We start from the raw sequence: 26,361 nt of genomic DNA, 5'->3' as shown, positions 1-26,361 counted from the left end.
GCAGGTTTGTCCTGGCAAAAGACACAACTCCTTCACAACATGTAGCATCATCGAGTCATAGAGATATACAGCACAGATACAGACCCTTCGGTCCAACTCGCCCATGCCGACCAGATATCCCAACCCAATCTAGTCCCACCTGCCAGCACCTGGCCCCTATCCCTCCAAACCCTTCCTATTCATACACCCATCCAAATGCCTTTTACATGTTGCAATTGTACCTCATCCACCGCATCCTCTGGCAACTCATTCCATACATGTACCACCCTCTGTGTGAAAACATTGCCCTTAGGTCTCTTTTATATCTTTCCCCTCTCACCCTAAACCTATGCCCTCTAGTTCTGGACTCCCCCACCTCAGGGAAAAGACTTTGTTTATTTATCCTATCCATGCCCCTCATAATTTTATAAACTTCCATAAGGTCACCCCTCAGTATCCGACGCTCCAGGGAAAACAGCCCCAGCCTGTTCAGCCTCTCCCTATAGCTCAAATCCTCCAACCCTGACAACATCCTTGTAAATCTTTTCTGAACCCTTTCAAGTTTCACAACATCTTTCCGATAGGAAGGAGACCAGAATTGCATGCAATATTCCAACAGTGGCCTAACCAATGTCCTGTACAGCCGCAATATGACCTCCCAACTCCTGTACTCAATACTCTGACCAATAAAGGAAAGCATACCAAATGCCTTCTTCATCATCCTATCTACCTGCGACCCCACATTCAAGGAGTTATGAATCTGCACTCCAAGGTCTCTTTGTTCAGCAACACTCCCTAGGACCTTACCATTAAGTGTATAAGTCCCGCTAAGATTTGCTTTCCCAAAATGCAGCATCTCACATTTATTTAAATTAAACTCCATCTGCCACTTCTCAGCCCATTGACCCATCTGGTCCAGATCCTGTTGTAATCTAAGGTAATCGTCTTCACTGTCCACTACACCTCCAATTTTGGTGTCATCTGCAAACTTAATAACTGTACCTTTTATAGTCACATCCAAGTCATTTATGTAAATGATGAAAAGTAGTGGACCCAGCACCGATCCTTGTGGCACTCCACTGGTCACAGGCCTCCAGTCTGAAAAACAACCCTCACCACCACCCTCTGTCTTCTACCTTTGAGCCGGTTCTGTATCCAAATGGCTAGTTCTCCCTGTATTCCATGAGATCTAACCTTGCTAATCAGTCTCCCATGGGGAACCTTGTCGAACGCCTTACTGAAGTCCATATAGATCGCATCTACTGCTCTGCCCTCATCATCCCTTTGTTACTTCTTCAAAAAACTCAAGTTTGTGAGACATGATTTCCCACACATAAAGCCATGTTGACTATCCCTGATCAGTCCTTGCCTTTCCAAATACATGTACATCCTGTCCCTCAGGATTCCCTCCAACAACTTGCCCACCACCAACGTCAGGCTCACTGGTCTATAGTTCCCTGGCTTGTCCTTACCCCCTTTCTTCAATAGTGGCACCATGTTTGCCAACCTCCAGTCTGCCGGCATCTCACCTGTGACTATCGATGATACAAATATCTCAGCAAGAGGCCCAGCAATCACTTCACTAACTTCCCACAGAGTTCTAGGGTACAACTTATCAGTCCTGGGGATTTATCCACTTTTATGGGTTTCAAGACATCCAGCGCTTCCTCCTCTGTAATATGGACATTCTTCAAGGTGTCAGTACTTATTTCATCACATGCTATATCTTCCACGTCCTTTTCCACAGTAAATACTGATGCAAAATACTCATTTAGTATCTCCCTCATCTCCTGCATCTCCACACATCTCACCTTGCTGATCTTTGAGGGGCCCTATTCTCTCCCACGTTACCCTTTTGTCCTAATATATTTGTAAAAACCCTTTGGATTCTACTTAATTCTATTTGCCAAAGCTATCTCATGTCCCCATTTTGCCCTCCTGATTTCCCTCTTAAGTATACGCCAACTGCCTTTATACTCTTCTAAGGATTCACTCGATCTATCCTGTCTATCCTTCTTCCTTTTTCTTAACCACACCCTCAATTTCTTCAGTCATCCAGCATTCCCTATACCTACCAGCCTTCCCTTTCACCCTGACAGGAATATACTTTCTCTGGATTCTCGTTATCTCATTTTTGAAGGCTTCCCATTTTCCAGCAGTCCCTTTACCTACAAACATCTGCTTCCAATCAGCTTTTGAAAGTTCTTGCCTAAAAACCGTCAAAATTGGCCTTTCTCCAATTTAGAACTTCAACTTTTAGATCTGATCTATCCTTTTCCATCATTATTTTAAATCTAATAGAATTATGGTCACTGGCCCCAAAGTGCTCCCCCACTAACACCTCAGTCACCTGCCCTGCCTTATTTCCCAAGAGTAGGTCAAGTTTTGCACCTTCTCTAGTAGGTACATCCACATACTGAATCGGAAAATTGTCTTGTACACATTCCAATTCCTCTCCAGCTAAACCTTTAACACTATGGCTGTCCCAGTCTATGTTTGGAAAGTTAAAAATCCCCTATGATAACCACCCTTTTATTCTTACAGATAACTGAGATCTCCTGACAAATTTGTTTTTCAATTTCCCTCTGACTATTAGGGGGTCTATAATACAATCCAAATAAGGTAATCATCCCTTCCTTATTTCTCAGTTCCACCCAAATAACTTCCCTGGATGTATTTCCAGGAATATCCTCCCTCAGCACAGCTGTAATGGTATCCCTTATCAAAAATGCCACTCCCCCTCCTCTCTTGCCTCCCTTTCTAACCTTCCTGTAGCATTTGTATCCTGGAACATTAAGCTGCCAGTCCTGCCCATCCCTGAGCCATGTTTCTGTAATTGCTATGATATCCCAGTCCCATGTTCCTAACCATGCCCTGAGTTCATCTGCCTTCCCTGTTAGGCCCCTTGCATTGAAATAAATGCAGTTTAATTGATCAGTCCTACCTTGTCCCTGCCTGCCCTGACTGCTTGAGTTGCCTTTGTTCTCAACTGTACTAGTCTCAGAGTGATGTCTTTCTTCACTATCTCCCTGGATCCCAACCACACCTGCCCCCCCCCCCCCCACCATCTTACTCATTTAAATCCTCCCAAGCAGTTCTAGCAAATCTCCCTGCCAGTATAGTAGTCTCCTTCCAATTTAGGTGCAATCCGTCCTTCTTGTACAGGTTACTTCTACCCCAAATCAGCTTCAAATGATCCAAAAATGAGAATCCTCCCATACACCAGCTCCTCAGCCATGCATTCATCTGCTCTATCCTCCTATTCCTGCCCTCACTAGCTCATAGCACCAGGAGTAATCCAGATATTACTACTCTCGAGGACCTCCTTTTCAAATTCCTGCCTAACTCTCCGTAATCTCCCTTCAGAATCTCAACCTTTTCCCTTCCTATGTCGTTGGTTCCAATGTGGACAATGACCTCCTGCTGGCTCCTCTCCCCCGTGAGAACATTCTGTAATCTCTCTGAGACATCCTTGATCCTGGCACCAGGGAAGCAACACACTATTCTGATTTTTCTCTTCTGGCCACAGAAATGTCTGTCTGTACTTCGGATCTTTTGGAAGCCGACGTACCCCTCATTGCATTTGAGCCAGTCTTAATACCAGAAACTTGGCTGTTCGTGCTACGTTCCCCTGAGAATCCATCACCCCCTACATTTTTCAAAACAGCACACTTGCTTGAAATCATTGTTTATGTTCTGAGTTAGGTGGCCCATGGGATCATTGTGACCCACCACCATTCAGCTAGATAATTAATGGCCAGTAAGGACATCAGACTTGCCACTTCCCCATCCACAGATGCCCTTGGTGGTTGGGTGAGATGACTAGTTTCTGGGCTAGAAAGCCAGGGCCATCTACCTGCTGGGTTGAGAGAGAGAGAGAGCCCCCTAAGTGCCTCAATGTGGGGGCAGAGGCATGAATGGAGGTAAGCAGACAAACAAGGAACAACAGTAGGGAAGTCAGCCTGCTTAGCCATTCTATAAGATGATGCCTGATTGTAACCTCAACTCCACGTTCCTAAACATCCCAATAAATTTTTCTCCTCGGTAATCAAGTATATTTAAAACGTTCTGCACGTACTGCTTTTTGAGGAAGGGAATTCCAAAGACTAACAACCCTCTGAGAGAAAATGTGTTTCCTCATTCCTGGGCGATTCCTCATTTTTAGGTGCGGCCACTGAAAGCTCACCCACTGCCCTTGCTTCCAACAGCCACGCAGCTCCCACCCCCTGCAAGAAGGGCACAACACATAATTACCAGCTCGCTGTTGGCTTCACAAGGAGTAGGCCCCCAGTTGGAGACCTCTAGGACCCAGAAACTGCCACCTTCTGATTGGCTGTCAGCATCTGGGGTGCCTGTACGAAGGGCTTTGATTCGCTGTAAAAGTTGCCAATGTTGTGCCTGTCAGCTCTTAGTGAGTCGATTGGCCAGAGATGAGGCAGGTTTTCTTGGGGATGGCGACGGGGGATGGTTGCTAAGGACAACTCTCGCGCCCACCCTCTTTCTGAACAAAATGGACAGCTTCTCCCCAGCACCTCGCACTCCTGAGTCTCAACCCTCCAAGTTTCTTTGAAGTTTGATGTCACATGTAGACCGGTTGGTTAACAAGGTGTTTAGCATGCTTGCCTTCATTGCTCAGACCCTGGAGGTGGGACATCATGTTGAGGTTGGACAGGAAATTGGTGAGGCCTCTTCTGGGATGCTGTGTGCTGGTCTCCTGGTGATAGGAAGGGTATTGTTGAACTGGAGAGGGTAGGGAAGAGATTTTACCGGGATGTTGCTGGGGATGGAAGTTATAAGGAGAGGCTGGGGTGTTTCTCCACTGGAGCTTAGGGGGTTCAGGGGGAACCTTATCGAGGTTTATAAAATCATAAGGGGCAGAGATAAGGTGTCTTTTCCCAAAGGCGGGGGGGGGGGGGGGAAATTTCACAACTAAGGAGCATATTTTTAAGGTGAGAGGAAAGATCTAAAAACAGGACATGAGGTGCAATGTTTTTTATAGAGTGGTTTGTGTTTGAAATGAACTTCCAGAGGAAGTGGCTGATGTGAGTACAGCTACAATGTTTAAAAGACATTTGGATAAGTATATGACTAGGAAATGTTTGAAGGGATATTGGCCATGAGCAGGCAGGTGGGACCATTTCGGTTTGGGATTATGGTGGGCATGGACTGGTTAGACCGAAGGGCCTGTTCCCATGCTCAATGACTCTGTGTACCGAGACTGCTTTCCACACAGTTATAGTTTGAAACCTTCAGGATCCAGTTAAACAATGTCAAATTTGCCCACATAATTCCCCTGCACCAGTCAACAGCGGGGAATGGGAATGGGAATGGAGGATAAAAGAGCACAGAAGTAGGTTTTACGTCGATTTTGAAACTTTACACAATACTGAGTTATCCCTTTCGGTGAGGAACGGGGGACGTGAAACTCTGAAAGTAGCTACACAAATGCAATTCGAGCAGGAAATGTCGGAAAAGTTCAGGTAGCATCCGTGGAGGGTGGGGAAACAGAGTCAATGTTTCAGGATGACAGGCCTTCAGCACAACACAGTTAATTCTTGTTTCTCACTCCACAGACGTTGCCACAACCTGGCAGGCACGTCCACGTTGTTCTGTACATCGTCCAGATTTTCAACAAGTGCGGCATTTTACTGTTGTACCCGTGAATTTCGGTCTTCCCTATCATACAACATGAGTCTGAGGCCGCTGCTGTTAAATAAATAGCAAATTTATTTCACAAGTTTTGTTTCTGGGTTGAATATTTATAAATTATGACTGGCAAGGATACGGCAGTTCCCACGATGAAGCCACTGAAACTGTCGCTGCGGTTGGGTCAAGAAATAAAACCAAAGAGTTGTTTTTAGTTTAAAAGGGCTGACCCAGTGATGGTTTGCTAGAATCTGGATGTCACTTTCTGATAGGGCGAGACTGTACTGCCTTGGTCCAGTCGCACATCCCTAGTTTATTTTATCATTCATGTCCACCTTTTTGAAGTTTACGAGCAAGTATAAAACTGGCTCATTCTGTGTTTGTGGTTAGAACATAGAAAAATACAGCGCAGTACAGGCCCTTCGGCCCTCGATGTTGCGCCAATCCAAGCCCACCTAACCTACACTAGCCCACTTTCCTCCATATGCCTATCCAATGCCCATTTAAATACCCATAAAGAGGGAGAGTCCACCACTGCTACTGGCAGGGCATTCCATGAACTCACGACTCGCTGAGTAAAGAATCTACCCCTAACATCTGTCCTATACCTACCACCCCTTAGTTTAAAGCTATGGTTCTCAGTTAGTTGGCTCATTAAACCCCCCGACACCAGGGAATAAATAGCTTGGTTGGGAAGTCAAGGAATCAGTCCGAATGAATTTAAAAATAAAGCCTAATTCCTGCAGAATGTGAAGGTGTAGATCAATACTGAGGGCCAGCGGGACTATCCAGCCAATCAGATATTGAGGAAGGTTCCAGCCCATCAGAATTTGGGAAAAGTAAATATCTCAGTGAGGAAATTCAACATGCCACACAGGACAAAGCTATGTGTGACAAGGATGCTTAACATCAATATGAATGTAGGATCCCCACTGAGACAACAATAGGTTGTGGAAAGCAGCAGATACAGTTGGAATGGTTTCGATGTTGAAGCTGCCTCATCCTTCCCAGTAACATTGTGTGTAAACATACAGGGGCCCCAGTCTTTGATAGGGCACCTAAATGGCAGCTTGTTACAGTCCCATGCCCATGTCCTGAGCACAAAGACTCAGGATGGTAAGTGTTGGAGTGTGTGTAAATTCTGAAAGTGCTCTGAACGGACAGTTCGAGTGTTTGTGAATCCAGGCCAATGGCCATTACTGTTCCTGTGGCTGTCTGGTCCCACTGCGCCTTCTGACCCACATGGAGACTGTGCTGTGCCTTAGCATCAGGCTGTTCACCTCACTGAAGCTGAGATCTTCAACACTTTCTCCATTCACCTCCAGAATCTCATCGCCCACTTCCAGCAATCCAGCGTACAGTTTCTCCGCATTCCGGTCTGCCATCTGGTGAACGAATATACCTAGAGGAAGGAGGAAAGAAAAGCATACAAATTAACATGGTAAAAACCGGGCAGATCCAAGGCCTGGATTTTCACAGGATCACGGAGGTTCCAGCACTATTCAGAAAAAGTGGATGGGACACGGATCCTGAAATGCCGCCCGCATTTCCAACATTCCATTTCTTTTGGGAGGAAAAAGTATGATTCCCACCTGTACATCTCTGAGACTCTGTGAGGGAAATCCAAACTCAGCAGACCCCACTGAACTCAGTGCAATTTCATCTCAGTGTAATTTCACTGCAGCAAGGGCCGCAGTGCAGCGTGAGAGAGTTCCAAGTATTGAGAGTCATTGAAAATGCTCTTGCAGGGTAGATAAGGTCTGTTAAATCAGCCCCTTAAAAAACAACCAAAAAAGGCTGCCTGTGCCAGTGAGGGTTGAAAAAGAAATCTGCTCCCGAAGTTACAATGTTACTGGGAAGTCTGATGGCAGTTTCAATGATGAGACCGTTCTAACTACAGCTGCTGCTTGACTGCTTGCTACAGCTTATCATCATCTCAGCAGGGGTCCTACACCGATTTGTGGCTCAAAGTGGTTATGAAAGGATTGGCTATCTTTGATGTGTGATTATGAATACTGGTCTGTTCTTCTGTTTTATAGAGGAATAAGTTTTGAGGGGGTTTCAATATCTGAATTGGGCTCTGTTCGCCGAGCTGGGAGTTTTTGTTGCAAACGTTTCGTCCCCTTTCTAGGTGACATCCTCAGTGCTTGGGAGCCTCCTGTGAAGCGCTTCTGTCATGTTTCCTTCGGCATTTATAGTGGTTTGTCTCTGCCGCTTCCGGTTGTCAGTTGCTGTCCGCTGCAGTGGCCGGTATATTGGGACCAGGTCGATTTGTTTGTTGATAAAATCTGTGGATGAGTGCCATGCCTCTAGGAATTACCTGGCTGTTCTCTGTTTGGCTGAGCAAAACCAATGTAGTCTACAAAATCCCATGCAAGGACTGCACAAAACACTACATAGGACAAACAGGAAGACAGGTAACGATCTGTATCCATGAACACCAACTAGCCACGAAACGACACGACCAGCTATCCTTAGTAGCCACACACACAGATGACAAACAACATGAATTCGATTGGGACAACACCACTATTATAGGGCAGGCCAAACAAAGAACAGCCAGGGAATTCCTAGAGGCATGGCACTCATCCACTGATTCTATCAACAAACACATCGACCTGGACCCAATATACCGGCCACTGCAGCGGACAGCAACTGACAACCAGAAGCGGCAGAGACAAACCACTATAAATGTCAGAGGAAACATGACAGAAGCGCTTCACAGGAGGCTCCCAAGCACTGAAGATGTCACCTAGACAGGGGATGAAATGTTTGCAACACAAACTCCCAGCTCGGCGAACAGAACCACAACAACGAGCACCCGAGCTATAAATCTTCTCACAAACTTTGATCTGAATTGGGCTTTTAAGAATAGGATAATTGTATTTAATAGGATAAAGGCTGTAATGCATATTCAGAATTTCATTTTAGATTAGATTCCCTACAGTGTGGAAACAGGCCCTTCGGCCCAACCAGTCCACACCAACGAGTAACCTACCCAGACCCATTTCCCTCTGACTAATGCACCTAGCACTAAGGGCAATTTAGCAAGGCCAATTCACCTGACCTGCACATCTTTGGACTGTGGGAGGAGACCCACACAGACACGGGGAGAATGTGCAAACTCCAAACAGACAGTCACCCGAGGCTGGGATCGAACCTGGGTCCCTGGTGCTGTGAGGCAACAGTGCTAACCACTGAGCCACCGTGCCACCTATTTATTTAAATTCAACATGATTCCTAAAGTCTGTCCATGGTGGACATTGGGTGAGCTGGCATGGAGAGTATAAGACAAAGAGTGGTGGGTAGATACACACAGGTTTTGCATGAATTGGCATGGATGGGGCATGGTGAGTAAGTGAGGACATGACAGGGTGAGGCATAACTGTTTCATGCAATGGGCAGTGCGTGTATGGAATGACCTGCCAGAGGAATTGATAGAGGTGGGTAAAATTACATTAAAAAGACATTAGGATGGGTACATGAACAGGAAAGGTTTAGAGGGGTATATGGGCCAAATGCAAGTAAATGGGACTAGTTCGGTTTAGCATTCCTGGTCAGCATGGAGAGGTTGGGTTGAAGGGTCTGTTTCCGTGCTGTGTGGCTCTATGACTCTATGAATAAAGGCCAGAAGACCTGGTATTGAACAAAATACTTTCAACAAAGTCTGCGATGTACCACTCCACCCCCAACACACACCCCCATACCCTTCAACCTGACTCCACCCTATAACCCACTTCCTCTCCCAGAGAGAGGACCTTGCCATTTGGGGTGAGTTTCTCATGTGGTTAGTCAGGAGCTTTCCCATGGTAAGCTTACAAGCTTTGCTGGCAAAAATCAGGCCAAAGTTTAGTTACTCATCTGCATCACTTGGAGTGGGTGCTGTTTGGTAGACGTGCTTGAAATGGACAGTGATAAAGGGTATAACAATGTAATGAGAGCCTGGCGGAGAAGAACAAATCTAATTGGAAACAGGTTTTAAGGGTTGCAAGGATAAGCAAAAAGATCTTGAGCCACATCCCTACCTCTACACCAGAAACCAGGGGTTTGTGCTTCACCTTAGGACCGGTTGTCTGTAATGTAACCCCTGGAACAGGGTGACTAAGTAGCCCCAGAGCCCCCTGGAGGCAGGCAGTGAGAGTGAGAGAGTCTCCAGGTCAGCTGACCTGCAGGAGGCAGTGACAAATCCTTCAGGGTGGATCAATCTGATGGCCTAGCCCTAGAAATAAGGACAGATCGACGAGGAGAAGAATAGATTGCTCATCCTGGAGTCACAGAGGTCTACAGCATGGGTGCAGCCCTTTCGGCCCAACTGCTCCATGCAGCCCAGTTTTTACAATTAACCTAGTCCCATGTGCCTGCATTCGGTCCACCTCCCTCTGTACCTAGCCCGGCCATCTACCTGTCCAAATGTTTCTTAAATGACAAAATTGTGCTTGCCTCCGCTACGACCTCTGGCAGCCCGTTGCAGACTCCCACCACCCTGTGTGTGAAACAAGTGCCCCTCTGGATCCTTTTGCATCTCCCCCCTCGCACCTTAAACCTCTAGTTTTAGCCTCCTCTACCATGAAGAAAAGCTGCAGGCTATCTCCTTATCTGTGCCTCTCATGATTTTATAGACCTCTACAAGGTCGCCCCTCAGACTCCTACACTCAGGGAGAAAAAAACTCCCCAACGTATCTAGCTTCTCCTTATATCTCAAACCTTCCAGTCCAGAGAGCATCCTATTAAATCTTTTCTGCACACTCTCTAGTTTAATAATATCCTTTCTATAGCTGGGCAACTAGAAACATGTACTAAATAGAATATTGTTCCTGAATTACAAAGTTAGACAAATGACTAATGATAAGGGAATCATGAGATGATATTCACATAGCTGGGAGGCACAGGTTCCTATCACATTACTGGGAAAACAGGGGGAAAAAATCTTCTAGGGGGTGTTTGCAGAGGTGTTATTCTTGCTACATTTACCAACTGATACTAGTCTATCAAGACATGGACTGTCTTCAGTTGGCATTATGGGCTTCCAAGATGCTGTCTGAGGATATTTGGTGAATTTGAGAGAAGTGTTGTTTAAAACCGCGAGCATGGGCTCTGCACAGCTGTAGACCTGATACTTAAAAGCCTTCCTGATTGCCAAGCAGGCCCAGGTTTCATAGTTTCACAGTAATAGAAGCAGGAGTAGGCCATTTGGCCCATCGAGCACGCTCCTCTATTCATTAAGGTCATGGCTGATCTATCCATCGTCTCAGCCCCTCCTACCTGCATTATCCCCATAACCCTCAATAATTAATGCAAAAACCCATCCAACTGTGTCTTGAAAATATTTAATAAAGCTTCCTCTTACAGCTTCCTTGGGCAGAAAATTCCATCGATTCACTACTCTCTGGGAAAAGCAGTTGGTCCTCATCTTTGTCCTAAATCTACTCCCCCCAGTCTTGACGCCATATCCCCTGGTCCTAGTCTCACCCACCAGTGGAAACAACTTGCCTGCCTTTATCTTAACTATCCCTTTCATAGTTTTATATGTTTCCATAAGATCCCCTCGCAACCTTCTAAATTCTAGTGAGTGCAGTCCCAGGTGACTCAACCTCTCCTCATAGGGTGACCCCCTCATCTCCAAAATCAAGTTGGTGAACCTCCTCTACGTTGCCTCCCAAGCCTGTCCATCCTTCCTCAAGTGAGGTGGGGCTTCAGAGCTTGGCAACTGTGGCTGCGAATGAAGGACTTGCATTCCTTTCAAAGTGACTCCCTGCAGTCCGTGAGATCAGACCAAAGGGGCCCTACCCCTACTGAATGTGGGGTGTTCCTGATGAAGGGCTTATGCTCGAAACGTCGAATTCTCTATTCCTGAGATGCTGCCTAACCTGCTGTGCTTTGACCAGCAACACATTTGCAGCTGTGATCTCCAGCATCTGCAGACCTCATTTTTTACGTGTAGGAGATGGCAGAAAACAGGCCATGTACCCAGGGACTGATAGATACTGGAGGGTGGGGATGATAGAACATAGAACAATACAGCACAGAACAGGCCCTTCGGCCCACAATGTTGTGCCGAACATCTATCCTAGATTAAGCACCCATCCATGTACCTATCCAATTGCCGCTTAAAGGTCATCAATGATTCTGACTCTACCACTCCCACGGGCAGCGCATTCCATGCCCCCACCACTCTCTGGGTAAAGAAAGTGTGTGTGCCACCAGCATAATTAGGGAGTCTGAGGGACTGGGGCCCTCAGTCCCAAATCTCCCCAGAGCACTCTCCCTCACAACCTCGAGTATGCATGTAATGGACTAGAGGGGCTGAATGACCTTCTCTATCCCTCTTTCCTGATGAAGGGCTCAGGCCCGAAACGTCGATTCTCCTGCTCCTCGGATGCTGCCGCGCTTTTCCAGCAACACACCCTCGACTCTCATCTCCAGCATCTGCAGACCTCACTGTTTCCTTCCCTGTCCTTCTGTTCAAAGGTGCACATGTTTTCCCAGTGAGGTTACAGCGATGGAATGGGATCCAATTCCACCCCCACCCCCTCCAAAGCCTCCTCTCCATCCCCCAACCCCACACCCCCATTCCCCCCCCCCCCCACCCCACACACACACAGACAAACACCAGGCCATTCACAGCCTCTATAACCAGGGAGTCCTCAGTCAGACAGTCAGGAGGGATGGAACTGCAGTACTCACGGCCACTCAATCTGGAGATGTGAAACCCAAACAGCGCCCCTGCTGGTCTGGAGAGTTCAAGCACGAAGCTGGCATCAGCAAATGTCTGCGTCACTTGGCCAACCGGCCTTGGGCGTCTGGGTGGGGCAAGATCTCCTCCACAGAGAGCCATCCCTGGGCTGCAGCGAGTCTGGACCTCACTGTCAACAGGAAATGGAAGACGTCTGAACAAAGCACACACACACACACAGCCTGTCCTCACCTCAATGTCCCGTGAAGATACACCTCCCCCCCCCACCCCCCACCCAACACTGCAACAGTCTGTTGTCAGACAGACCCACTAATGGTGCCAATTCTACAGCACTGGGACCCACAGCAGCACATCTGTGGCACGCCCAGTCACAGAAGGTTATCTCAGAGTCCAACAGGACCTTGAGCAGATGGGCCGTGGAGTGGCAGATGGAGTTTAATTGAGATAAATGTGAGATGTTGCGTTTTGGTAAGGCAAACCAGGGCAGGACTTGTACACTTAATGGTAAGGTCCTGGGGAGTGTTGCTGAACAAAGAGACCTTGGAGTGCAGGTTCATAGCTCCTTGAAAGTGGAGTTGCAGGTAGAGAGGATAGTGAAGGAGACATTTGGTATGCTTTCCAGGATAGTGGAGTAGGTATTTGCCTTCACTGGTCAGTGCACTGAGTGTAGGAGTTGGGACGTCATGTTGTGGCTGTATAAAACATTGGTCACGCTTCTTTTAGAATAGTGTGAACAATTCTGGTCTCCCTTCTATAGTAAGGATGTTGTGAAACTTGAAAGGAAAAGATTTACAAGGATGTTGCTGGAACTGGAGATTTTGAGCTACTGGGAGACTGGGGCTATTTTCCCTGGAGCATAGGAGACTGAGGAATGCCTTATAGAAGTTTATAATAAAGTCCCAAGGAACATGGATAGGGTAAATAGACAAGGTGTTTTCCCCAGGCTATGGGAGTCCAAAACGAGAGGACATAGGTTTAAGGTTAGAGGGGGAACATTTAAAAGGGATTTGAGGGGTAACGTTTTCACACAGAGGGTGGTACATGTGTGGAATGAGCTGCAAGAGGAAGTGGTGGAGGCTGGTACAATTACAGCATTTAAAAGGCATCTGTATGAGTATATGAATAGGAAGGGTTTAGAGGGATTTGGGCCAAATACTAGCAAATGGGAATACATTAACGAAGGCTATCTAGTTGGCGTGGACTGGTTGGACTGAAACATCTGTTTCTGTGCTGTACGATCCTATGACCTGAGCTCTCTCTTTGGGATCTCAAGGGAACATGTGGAAGGTCTGACAGATGATCAATTGCTCCCATGCCCCAGTGAGGCTAACACTAACAACTGGTCAAATCAGTCAGCAGAGACGGTCGAGCATGGAAGCCCAGTTGTGAGCTGATATGGCTTGGTCTTTGATGAGTCAGTGCCCAAGAGCACATCATCCAGGGTGAGAGTACACTGCAATGTTCAGAGGGTCAGTGCTGAGGGAGTGCCTCATTGTCAGAGGGTCAGTACTGAGGGAGTGCCACACTGTCAGAGGGTCAGTACTGAGGGAGTGCCACACTGTCGGAGTGTCAGTGCTGAGGGAGTGCCACACTGTCGGAGGGTCAGTGCTGAGGGAGTGCCTCATTGTCAGAGGGTCAGTACTGAGGGAGTGCCACACTGTCAGAGGGTCAGTACTGAGGGAGTGCCACACTGTCGGAGTGTCAGTGCTGAGGGAGTGCCACACTGTCGGAGGGTCAGTGCTGAGGGAGTGCCTCATTGTCAGAGGGTCAGTACTGAGGGAGTGCCACACTGTCAGAGGGTCAGTACTGAGGGAGTGCCACACTGTCGGAGTGTCAGTGCTGAGGGAGTGCCACACTGTCGGAGGGTCAGTGCTGAGGGAGTGCCTCATTGTCAGAGGGTCAGTACTGAGGGAGTGCCACACTGTCAGAGGGTCAGTACTGAGGGAGTGCCACACTGTCGGAGGGTCAGTACTGAGGGAGTGCCACACCGTCGGAGGGTCGGTACTGAGGGAGTACCTCATTGTCAGAGGGTCAGTACTGAGGAAGTGCCACACTGTCGGAGGGTCAGTACTGAGGGAGTACTGCACTGTCAGAGGGTCAGTACTGAGGGAGTGCCTCACTGTCAGAGGGTCAGTACTGAGGGAGTGCCACACTGTCGGAGGGTCAGTACCGAGGGAGTGCCGCACTGTCAGAGGGTCAGTACTGAGGGAGTGCTGCACTGTCAGAGGTCCGTAATGAGGGAGTGCTGCACTGTCAGAGGTTCAGTATTGAGGGAGGCCCGCACTGTCAGAGGGTCAGTACTGAGGGAGTGCTGCACTGTCAGAGGTTCAGTACTGAGGGAGGGCCGCACAGTCGGAGGGTCAGTACTGAGGGAGGGCCGCACAGTCGGAGGGTCAGTACTGAGGGAGGCCCGCACTGTCAGAGGGTCAGTACTGAGGGAGTGCTGCACTGTCAGAGGTTCAGTACTGAGGGAGGGCCGCACAGTCGGAGGGTCAGTACTGAGGGAGGCCCGCACTGTTGGAGGGTCAGTACTGAGGGAGGGCCGCACTGTCGTAGGGTCAGTACCAAGGGAAGGCCATATTATCAGAAGGTCAGTACTCAGGGAGGGCCGTACTGTCGGAGGGTCAGTATTGAGGGAGGGCCACTCTGTTAGAGGGTCAGTGATGACGGAGTGCAGTGGAGGCCGGGCACTAAATGTCTTCAAGGCAGAGATTGATACGGGGAGGGTGCGAATAAGTGGTCTTGAAATGCCCATCAGCCATGACTCGATGGGCTGAATGGCCTTACTTCCACTCCTATGTTTTATGGTCTCTATAACCTGTTGTAAATCTGTAGCTCTTCTGGGGATTCCTGTTATTTACTGAATGTCCCCAATCCCATACAGAAGGTGGTGTTAGGGCTTGCTGTTTCATTGTGTGTAGGAGCTCTGTTGATAATGAGCACCCCCACCCCCACCCCCACCCACCCCACCCCACCCAGAACTCCTTTGGGAATCCGAGGTGCTTTCCATGAGCACTCTTCACCCACAACCTTTTCTGATATGGTGGTAGTGTCAAGTTCCACCTGCTCCAGAGGTGTGGCATATTATCTCTGAACAATTTAATTTGAAAATATCTTTTACACTTAATACCCACTTAGAGCTAAAATCCCTGCATCTCCGACAATGCAGCTTCAGCCTGGATTTAATAGCCAAATCTGCAGATTGAGATCTTAACCCTCCCAAAATACCAGGGCAAAACATCCCCTTTAACTTACCTTGTGTTCTTAAATTGAGCTCCAGTACCACCAGAATACGAATTTCCAAGTATTATGGGGCTTATTTTAAACCAGTTTTACCATCTAGATAACTAAATACACCTCAGTTTAAAGCTGAAAATCAATTCTCTCTCTTTTGAGAACCTGCTAACTCCCCTTCTACTCTCAAAGCTGCAGGGGGACCAGGTAATACTCAGACCATTAATTGCGACTGAAAAGAGGCTGCCGAGGGGTGGCAATGTCCTGGTAGGTGGTGCCGAGGATAGATGGCCGGGGGGATGACGATAAACAAAATGTCTGGCTGGGTAAATTAAAGCTGGGTGAACAAGGTGAGAAGGTGCCAAATTCATGGCTGTGGGCCATGGGGGGAACATCTTCAGTCATTGCGATCCACACAGGTGGGCATATTGCTCTCCACTACCCTCTCAAGGGTTTAAAGGCCAGCAAGGGTTGGTCAAACCTGCCTCCCTTGTAATGGAGGTCACAGCACATAGAGTCGTACAGCACGGGAACAGACCCTTCGTTCCAAACAGTCCGTGCCGACCATCATCCCAAACTGAATTAGTCCCACCTGCCCGCTCCTGGCCCATATCCCTCCCAAACCTTTCCTGTTCATGTCCTTACTGAAGTATCTTACAAACAGTGTAACCGCACCCACATCCATCACTTCCTCAGGCCATTCTTTTCACACATGCTGCCCTCATGTCTTTTTAAAATCGCTCTCAGCTGAAAAATACGCTCCCTAGTCTTGAAATGCGCCACCTATGGAGAGAAAAAAAAACAACCATTCACCCTATCTATGCCTCTCATGATTTTATAAACCTCTATAAGGTCACCCCTCAACTTCCCATGTCTGGTGCTGGAAAAGCGCAGCAGGTCAGGCAGCATCCGAGGAGCAGGAAAATCGGGCAAAAGCCCTTCATCAAGAATCACTTTTGTGCGGGTCCTGATGAAGGTCATTCCTGATGAAGGGCAAATTGCCCGATTTTCCTGCTCCTCGGATGCTGCCTGACCTGCTGCGCTTTTCCAGCACCACACCTTTTGACTCTGATCTCCAGCATCTGCAGTCCTCACTTTCACCTCAACCTCCTTTGCTGCAGTGAAAAAAGTCCCAGCCAATTTATCCAGCGTTTCTTCATAACTCAAATCTTCCATATTCAGCAACATCTGGCAAATCTCTTCTGGGGGAAGCTAAACTACAAATTCTAGAGATTTTCTCATCACCCTGTTCGGAGATGTTATCACATAGCTCTGAAGCAGGTGGATCTTGAACCCAGGCTCCCTTCGTGGGCAGCACGGTGGCACAGTGGTTAGCACTGCTGCCTCACAGCGCCAGGGACCTGGGTTCAATTCCCGCCTCAGGCGACTGACTGTGGAGTTTGCATGTTCTCCCCGTGTCTGTGTGGGTTTCCTCCGGGTGCTCCGGTTTCCTCCCACAGTCACAAAGCTGTGCAGGTGAATTGACCATGCTAAATTGCCCGTAGTGTTAGGTAAGGGGTAAATGTAGGGGTATGGGTGGGTTTCGCTTCGGTGGGTCGGTGTGGACTTGTTGGGCCGAAGGGCCTGTTTCCACACTGTAAGTCTAATCTAATCTAATCTTGTCAAAAGGTAGGAACACTACCACTGAACCACACGAGTCCCAAAGCTAAACTTCTGTGGTATAGACGAGGCTCACATCGCCTTGAGTTGAGAAGATCTGAAAGGTTGATGTCTTTGAGGTACTTAAATTGATTCATCGATCTGATAGGACAGAAACGATTTCCACTCGTGGGAAAGTCCAAAGCAAAGGGGTCAGGATTTGTCATTTAACCTGTCAGAGATCGACAGAGCTCAGAGATCCTGGCAGGGGTTGGTTGTGGGCTTTTGGAGATGGCAGAGGGGAGGCAGGTGGGGAAGAAAAGGTACAGAGGGATTTGACAGCAAGGATGAAATCCTCAAAGGCTTATCCTTCATCCAGGCCTGTCCCACAGTCGGTGTTCCTCAGCACCAACCCTACCTGCTTCCCAATCCAGGCGGCACCTCCTCCACCAGGTAGGAACTGGAATGATTTCCTCTCACCTGAGGGTGAAGCGATTGGAAGGACACAGCTTTCCTCAGGTGAGCCAATGGGGAGACCTGAGTAGAAGATGACAGAACTGCACTGAACCCATTCCACGCACTTGTCATGTTGGCATTAAAATTTTTTTACCTCTGGTTACCAGCACACAGACAGAGAGGAACAGTCTCGTTAATAAGATCTAATGGATTGTCAGTGAAATCTCCACCACCCCTTACCCTCGAGTCCCACGGGATTATTAGCCCTCCAACAGGTTCAGTGGTCAGGGCCAGCTCCCTGGCACCATCACCAAGCAACACTCCAGGAAGCTTCGGTTCTCCACTACACAACACAGCCACTTGGTGAATGAACATCGCTCCCATCTACTGCCAGAAGTCTCCATTCCAATCAGAATCCTGGGGGGTGGGGGGGAGGGGGGGGGTGCTTCCACGGGTTTTTATGGGTATCGAGCACCGTTCTAAAATCCAAAACTAATTTCCTCCACTAGTCTCCCTCTAACCCCTTCTCAGTTAAACACCTACAGTTACTCTTGCATTTAGACTGTAGGTTCGAAGACCCCAATGAGTCTAATCCGCCATTCCATTATGACTGATATGTACTTCAACCCCATTCTCCTGCCTTCTCCTGGTTACCATTGATTCCCTTATACATCTCTGCCCAATGATGTGGCCTTCACACCCCTCTGTGGCAAGAAATTCCACAGATTAACCATCCTGTGGCTAAAGAAATTCCTCCTCAGCTCAGTTCTAAAGGGTCTTCCCTTCACTCTGATACTGTGCCCTCACATCCTCATCTCTTCTACTCGGGAAACATCTCCTCCATGTCCACTCAATCCAGGCCTCTTGGTATTCCGTAAGTTTCAATCAGATCACCCCCACCCCTCATCCTTTTAAATTCCATCGAGTGCAGACCCAAAGTCCACAACATCTCCTCGTATGACAAGCCCTTCATCCCCGGAGTCATTCTTGCAAACCTGCTGTGGACCTCCTCCAAAGCCAGATTAGATGTTCCAAATGCCAGAGCCTTAAACAGCCTCAGCACCACATCTCTGCTCTTGTATTCTAGCCCTCTTGAAATGAATGCCAACTGCATGTTAACCTTAAGAGAGTCCTGAATGAGGACAGCTATCTCCTTTTGTGCTTCAATTTCCAAAGCCTTTCCCCATTTCGAAAATAGCCTACACCTCCACTCTTCCTGCCAAAGTGCACAACCTCACTCTTTCCCACATTGCACTCCGTCTGCCACGTCTATACCCACTCTCCTGGACTGTCCAAGTCTTTCTGCAGACTCCCTCCTTCTTCCACATTACCTGTCCCTCCGTCTATCCTACTGTCATCTGCAAACTTACATTTCCTCAGCGTCCAATTCAATTTGAACCGTACAACACAGAAAGGGGCCATTTGGCCCATTGTGCTGATGATGTCCCCTTTGGCTGAGGCTTCCAATCAGACTTGTAATCCGTCCTAAGCTGATGCAACACTCACGAAGGCATATCAAAGTCTCTTCTTCCTCGGGAATTTGGAACGCCCATAAAAGACTCTCACCAACTTTCATCGACGCGCCACAGAAAGCATTCTATTTGGATGCATCTTGTTATGGCAACTGCGCTGCCCAGGACTGCACGAGAGAGTAGTGAACACACCCCAGACCAGCACACAAGCCATACTTCCATCCATTGACTCCATCTATACTTCCCGCTGCCCTCGGGAAAGCAGCTAACATCATCACAGACCCCTCCCACCGCGGTTATAATCTCATCCAACCTCTGCCATCAGGCAGGAGATACACAATCTTAAAACACATGTACCAACAGGTTGAAGAACAGCTTCTTCCCCACTGTTATTAAACTTCTGAAACCTCTTAAATTTCAAATCTAACGCTGATCTTGTTTTTTGTGCACCTTTTTGTGTAACTTTGTATTTTTCAGTCTGTTCAATCACCCGATGATCTTTGTATGTATGATCTGTCTGCACTGCACGCAAAACAAAACAAAACTTTTCACTGTACTTAGGTACATGTGACGACAATAAATCAATCAAATCAAAAACCCACCTCAACCCCTCTATCTCCCTGTCATGTTTACAGCATCTTAAGTCCCTCTGCCTGAACCATATCTCAGGAAAACAAAAAAAAACAACCCTCCACCCAATCCTTTCCTGAGAGTTATAGCCCGTCAGTTCTGAGACTAATAAGTTTCTGCTCCACCATCAGTGATTTTTTTAACAGAGAGTAGAAGTGTCCACCTTATACCAGAGTGGACAAAACAATGTCCCGGCCTAAGCAATGCAAGATAGGCAGGAGGCTGGAGGAACACAGCAAGCCAGGCAGCACTAGGAGGTGGAGACGTTGATGTTTCGGGGGTAACCGGTCTTGGACAGGGTTAGGAGAAACTGCAGATGCTGGAGAGTCGGAGTCGAAAAGTGTGGCGCTGGAAAAGCACAGCAGGTCAGGCAGCATCCGAGGAGCAGGAGAGTTGACAGTTCCAGCCTAAACCTTTTATCAGGAATGTGGGGTGGGGGGTTTTGGTGGGGAAGGGGCGTTGAGATATAAATAGGAGTGTGGGGATGGGGTGGGGGGAGAAGGTAGGTGAGAAGGCGATTGGTGGAGGTAGGTGGTGGGGTGATTGTGATAGGTCGGTGGAAAGGCTGGAGCGGATAGGTTGGAAGGAAGATGGACATGTAGGACAGGTCAAGGGGGTGGTGTCGAGTTGGAGGGTTGGATCTGGAATGAGGTGGGGTTTGGAGAGATTAGGAAACTAGCGAAGTCTATGTTGATGCTGTGTGGTTGTCGGGTTCCGAAGTAGAGGATGATTTGGCAGTGGGGGCGGCCCAGGACTTTCATGCTCTTGGGGGAGTGAGGGGGTGTTGAAGTGGTCGGCCACAGGGCAGCAGGGGGGTTTGGGTCCCTTAAATGCTCCACGAGTTGGCGCTTGGCACCCCCCCCGTCTACACTGATGCAAAATACTCATTTAGTATCTCCCCCATCTCCTAAAGCTCCACACAAAGGCCGCCTTGCTGATCTTTGAGGGGCCCTATTCTCTCCCTAGTTACCCTTTTGTTCTTAATGTATTTGTAGAAACCCTTTGGAGTCTCCTTGACTCTAGTTGCCAAAGCTATCTAATTGCCCCCCTGAGTTCTCTCTTAAGTATACTCCTACTGCCTTTCTACACTTCATAGGATTCACTCACTCCATCCTGTCTGTACGGTAGCACAGTGGTTAGCACTGCTACCTCACCGTGCCAGAGACCCAGGTTCAATTCCCATTTCAGGCAATTGTCTGTGTGGAGTTTGCACATTCTCCCCGTGTCTGCGCGGGTTTGCTCCGGTTTCCTCCCACAGTCCAAAAATGTGCAGGTTAGGTGAATTGGCCATGCTAAATTCCCTGTAGTGTTAGGTGTAGGGGAATGGGTCTGGGTGGGTTGCTCTTCGGAGGGTCGGTGTGGACTTGTTGGGCTGAAGGGCCAATGTAAGTAATCTAATCTACCTGACATGTGCTTCCTTCTTTTTCTTAACCATACCCTCAATTTCTCTAGTCATCCAGCATTCCCTACACCAACCAGCCTTTCCTTTCACCCTGACAGGAATATACTTTCTCTGGATTCTTGTTATCTCATTTTTGAAAGCTTCCCATTTTCCAGCCGTCCCTTTACCTGCAAACATCTGCCTCCAATCAGCTTTTGAAAGTTCTTGCCTAATACCGTCAAAATTGGCCTTTCTCCAATTTAGAACTTCAACTTTTAGATCTGGTCGATCCTTTTCCATCACTATTTTAAAACAAATAGAATTATGGTCACTTGCCCCAAAGTGCTCCCCCACTGACACCTCAGTCACCTGCCCTGCCTTATTTCCCAAGGGTAGGTCAGGTTTTGCACCTTCTCTAGTAGGTACATTCACATACTGAATCAGAAAATTGCCTTGTACACATTTAACAAATTCCTCTCCATCTAAACCCTTAACACTATGGCAGTCCCAGTCTGTATTTGGAAAGTTAAAATCCCCTACCATAACCACCCTTTTATTCTTAGAGATAATGGAGATCTCCTTACAAGTTTGTTTCTCAATTTCCCTCTAACTATTAGGGTGTCTATAATACAATCCCAATAAAGTGATCATCCCTTTCTTATTTCTCAGTTCCACCCAAATAACTTCCCTGGATGTATTCCAGTGTGATGCAACTGAAATGATATATTGAAAAAGCCCTGGACTGTTTTTCAATATGTCATTTTGTTGCATCACACTGCAAACATTTGCTATAAACTCTGTGTCTTATGATCTTATACTCTAATGAAGGAGCAGCGCTCGGAAAGCTAGTGCTTCCAAGTAAACCTGTTGGCCTACAACCTAGTGTTGTGTGATTTTTTTTAACTTTGTACACCCCAGTTCAACACTGGCACCTCCACTCAGTCTGAGTGTGAGCTGGCTGCATGATAACCATTCTTAGAAAGCCCACCAGGTGGAGCTCACGTGCTGTCAGAACTCTGGGCTCTGTGAAGACCAAATGAGCAGCTCAGAAATAGGCTGCGGACACAGAAACCAGGAGCAGGAGTGGGCCATTCAGCCTCTGGAGCTTACTGCAGCACTCGGTAGGATCACGGCAGATCAGTCTGACCCTAAGTCCTCTCCGTCAGTGCACATGGTGGCTCAGTGGTTAGCACTGCTGCCTCACAGCACCAGGGTCCTGGGTTCGATTCCCACCTGTCTGTGTGGTGTTTGCACGTTCTCCCCCCCCCCCCCCCGGTTTCCACCCACAATCCAAAGGTGAATTGGCCGTGCTAAATTGCCCATAGTGTTAGGTGCATTAGTCAGGGGTAAATATGGGGTAGGGGAATGAGTCTGGGTGGGTTTCTCTTCGGAGGGGTGGTATGGGTGTGTTGGGCCGAAGGGCCTGTTTCCACACTGTAGAGAGTCTAATCTAATCCCACTTGGCAGCAGGCAATAGTGAGAGCCGCATACTCACCACCCTGTCAGTTTTGTTTGTTTCCCCTGAACTCCCTGTGGATTCATCCCTGGTTATCTGAAGGTTGGCTGAGGGGACAGGTGACAGGCCATCCAGAGCCTAATTCAAGGCTTGATGGGCTGAATGGCCGGTGCTCCAGTACATGTTGATAGTCCCTCGGGCTGGACTGCCAACACCATCTCCACAACAAGCAGACTCGTCTGTAGTTTTCGGTGAGGTCACCCCAGCCTTCGATCTTTCCCGCTAATTATCTCCTGTCTATTGTCCCTGTGAATTGTTTTTTTGCAGAGTTTCTACATTCTGTGTAAAAGACGGAGGGGGTGCAGGGTAAGTACGATCGGGAAGGACTGAACGGGGAGGGCTGTGGAGTTTGAGGCTGGTTCTCAGTGAGGGCCGCAGTACCCACCAGCTGGAGAGACTGGAGTGAAGGACTCTTCCTCAGCCTGGCTTTGACCTCCTCGCTCCTCAGGGCTGTAGGCCGAGGGTCTGCCGACCGCGGGCTAAGCTGCTCCATACTGGCTGAGCGCAGCTTGCTGAGCTTCCTGACAGTGTTGTGTCCAATGGAAGAGAGGAAGGCTCTCAGAGCAGAGCGCGGCCTCTGCTGGCTCTCGGTAACACACAGACGTCGGGGGCTGTTGCTGGGGTCTCTGCACAACAAAACAGAGGGTCAGTCACAGACAGCTCCTACTGGAGACAAGGGACAGGTGGGGCAGGGGAAGGGGGAGGGTCAGTCACACAGGGTATAATATCTGTAAAATGGCGATGCTGCTGTCGGCTCACTGCTGCTTTGTGGGATCTTGCTGTGCATCAGGTGGCTGCTCCAATTCCTCACACTGGGGCAGTGATCCCGCACACACACACACACACACACACTTAGACACACACACACACACTTAGACACACACACACACACTTAGACACACACACACACAGACACACAGACACACACACACAAGCAGGAATCGACATCCAGGGTCCCAGCTCTGGGAGTGGATATTTGCAGCTAATCTGTTGGCTGGGCAGTAATCCAGAGGATGGGAGGTTTCTGGGTTTATAGAAGATTAATCCGGTTTCTAAAAAATCGAGAACTTCAAACGGTGGATCAGTGCAGCAAGTGGCCGTGCAGCTGTCGCATTCTGTCAAAAACACAACCTCTATCCACCTTAGCGGGGCCTAGCCTAAAGTTTGACTCCATCCCTACTCAACAACATCACTCTTAACAACCCTCAGAAAGCACAGCACACCTTTCAGGTCTAGGGCGATTAGGGACAGGCAATAAACACTGGTCTTACAAATCCAGTGTGGAGACTCACAGCAAACGCTAACAGAATAGTCCTGAGATCAACATGTCTGTGTTAACATGTCATTGGGTAAAAAATGAGGTCTGCAGATGCTGGAGATCACAGTTGAAAATGTGTTGCTGGTTAAAGCACGGCAGGTCAGGCAGCATCCAAGGAATAGGAAATTCGACATTTCGGGCATAAGCCCTTCATTGTCCACCAGGAGTGGCTGGGCAGCAGTACTACTGATCAAGCTGGTCGGGTCCTGGACTGATCGCTCCTGGACTGGGTCTGCGGTAGGTGGTGAGGGAAACAACAAGAGGGCAAAATATACTTGACCTCATCCTTAGCAACTGCAAAAACATCGGTCCATGCCAGTATCGGTTAGAGCGACCACCACACAGTCCTTGTGCAGACAAAGTCCCGCCTTCACATTGAGAATACCCTCCATTGTGTTGTGTGGCACTATCACTGCTAAATGGGGTAGACTTCAAACAGATTGAGCAACTCGAGACTGGGCATCCATGAGGCGCTGTGGGCCACCAACTGTGGGCCAGCACAATCTGTAACTCATGGCCCGGCATATCCCCCACTCAACCGTGACCATCAAGCCAGGGGACCAACCCTGGTTCAGTGGAGAGTGCAGGAGGGTATGCCAGGAGCAGTGCCAGGCATACCCGAAGGTGAGGCGCAACAACAGAAATTGCTGGCCACGTGTTACCAAGAAAGGGCTGGAGGGAATGGATACTAGCAAGGCTATGGGCCCTGACAACATTCCGGCAACAATACTGAAGACTTGGGCTCCAGAACTTGCCGCTCCCCCTAGCCAAGCTAGTATCTATTCGACAATGTGGAAAATTGCCCAGGTACGTCCTGTACACAAAAATCAGGACAAATCCAACCTGGCCAATGACCGCCCCATCAATCTTACTCTCCATCATCAGGAAAGCAATGGAAGGTGTCATTAACACCGCTATCAATCAGCACCTTCTCAGCAATAACCTGCTCAGTGAAGCCCAGTCTGGGTTCCACCAGGGCCACTCAGCTCCTGACCTCAGTACAGCCTTGGTCCAAACATGGACAAAGGAGCTGAATTCCAGAGGTACGGTGAGAGAGAGACAGCTCCCTGACACCAAGGCTGCATTCAACTGAGTGTGGCATCAAGAAACCAAGGATTGGAGGGAATGTTCAGGCGATAGTGTTTCCATGGATCTGCTGCCCTTGTCCTTCTCGATGGAAGTGGTCGTGGGATGGGAAGATGCTGCCTGCGGATCTTTGGTGAATTTCTGCACTGCATCTTAGATAGTTAGTACAATTACTCATGAGCGTCAGTGGTGGAGGGAGTGGATCTTTGTGGATGTGGGGCCAATCAGGTGGCTGCTTTGTCCTGGATGGTGTCGAGCTTCTTGAGTGTTGTTGGAGCTGCCCCCATCCAGGCAGGCGGGGAGTATCCCATCACACTCCTGACTGGTGCCTTGTAGATGGTGGGCAGGCTTTGGGAGGGTCAGGAGGTGAATGAACTACATTCCCTTTTCAGTTTCAATCTATCGAAGGAGAACCATAGCTTTTGTAATTAGGCTCTCGACTTGGTAGAAACCAGTCTTCAGGAGACTGTTACTGTCAGCATTTCCCTGAACTTGAAACAAACTAACCTGGTTTGGCATCGATCAGATGCAGGGACATCCCAAAGTGCTTCACAGCCATGAAGCCCCCTTTAATTATGATCACTGTTGTAATGGTGGAAATATGGCCACCAATCTCTAGACAGCAATATCCCACAAACAGCCATGTGCACTGATGTTGTTGAAGAATAAATCCTGGCCCCGAAATAACTCCCTACTTCTTCTCCCGATGTATTCTGGGATCATTAAAGTGATGCTGACAAGGAAAGCAAGATTTCAGTGTAATGGTGAAAGACAGTAATTCCAACAGTGCGGTCCTTCCTCAGCACTGACCCTCTGACAGTGCGGCCCTCCCTCAGTACTGACCCTCCGACAGTGCGGCATTCCCTCAGTACTAACCCTCCAACAGTGCGGCCCTCCCTCAGTACTGACCCTCTGACAGTGCAGCCCTCCCTCAGTACTGACCCTCTGACAGTGTGGCACTCCCTCAGTACTGACCCTCTGACAGTGCGGCACTCCCTCAGCACTGACCATCTGACAGTGCGGCACTCCCTCAGCACCGACCATGTGACAGTACGGCCCTCCCTCAGTACTGACCCTCTGACAGTGTGGCACTCCCTCAGTACTGACCCTCTGACAATGCAGCACTCCCTCAGTACTGACCCTCTGACAGTGTGGCACTCCCTCAGTACTGACCCTCTGACAGTGTGGCACTCCCTCAGTACCACAATGCACTCTCAGCTTGGATGTTGGGTTAATGTCCAAGGAATGGAACAACATTTTGAGGCCAAGGGGAGAGGCCCGGCTGATGGAGGTGCTGCCTTTCATTGATAGTTGTGTCCTTACACAATGAACACTCTCTGGTACTGACCC

General features: G+C 48.5%; 1 protein-coding gene across 1 annotated transcript in view; it reads right to left on the bottom strand.

The window, feature by feature from the left end:
• Positions 1 to 5,737: 5,737 nt before the first annotated feature.
• LOC132818916 (uncharacterized) overlaps positions 5,738 to 26,361 on the bottom strand; it is a 113,137-nt gene continuing 92,513 nt past the window's right edge. The window contains exons 8-10 of the mRNA XM_060830048.1: positions 22,922 to 23,233; positions 12,310 to 12,488; positions 5,738 to 7,027 (exon numbers count right to left, since the gene is read on the bottom strand). Coding sequence (XP_060686031.1) covers positions 6,822 to 7,027; positions 12,310 to 12,488; positions 22,922 to 23,233 — 697 coding nt within the window. The 3' untranslated portion in view covers positions 5,738 to 6,821. The remainder of the gene's footprint in view (positions 7,028 to 12,309; positions 12,489 to 22,921; positions 23,234 to 26,361) is intronic.

Source organism: Hemiscyllium ocellatum, chromosome 9 (assembly GCF_020745735.1).
Source record: "Hemiscyllium ocellatum isolate sHemOce1 chromosome 9, sHemOce1.pat.X.cur, whole genome shotgun sequence".
Taxonomy (NCBI): Eukaryota; Metazoa; Chordata; class Chondrichthyes; order Orectolobiformes; family Hemiscylliidae; genus Hemiscyllium; species Hemiscyllium ocellatum.
This window is presented reverse-complemented; position numbering and strand designations above follow the sequence as displayed.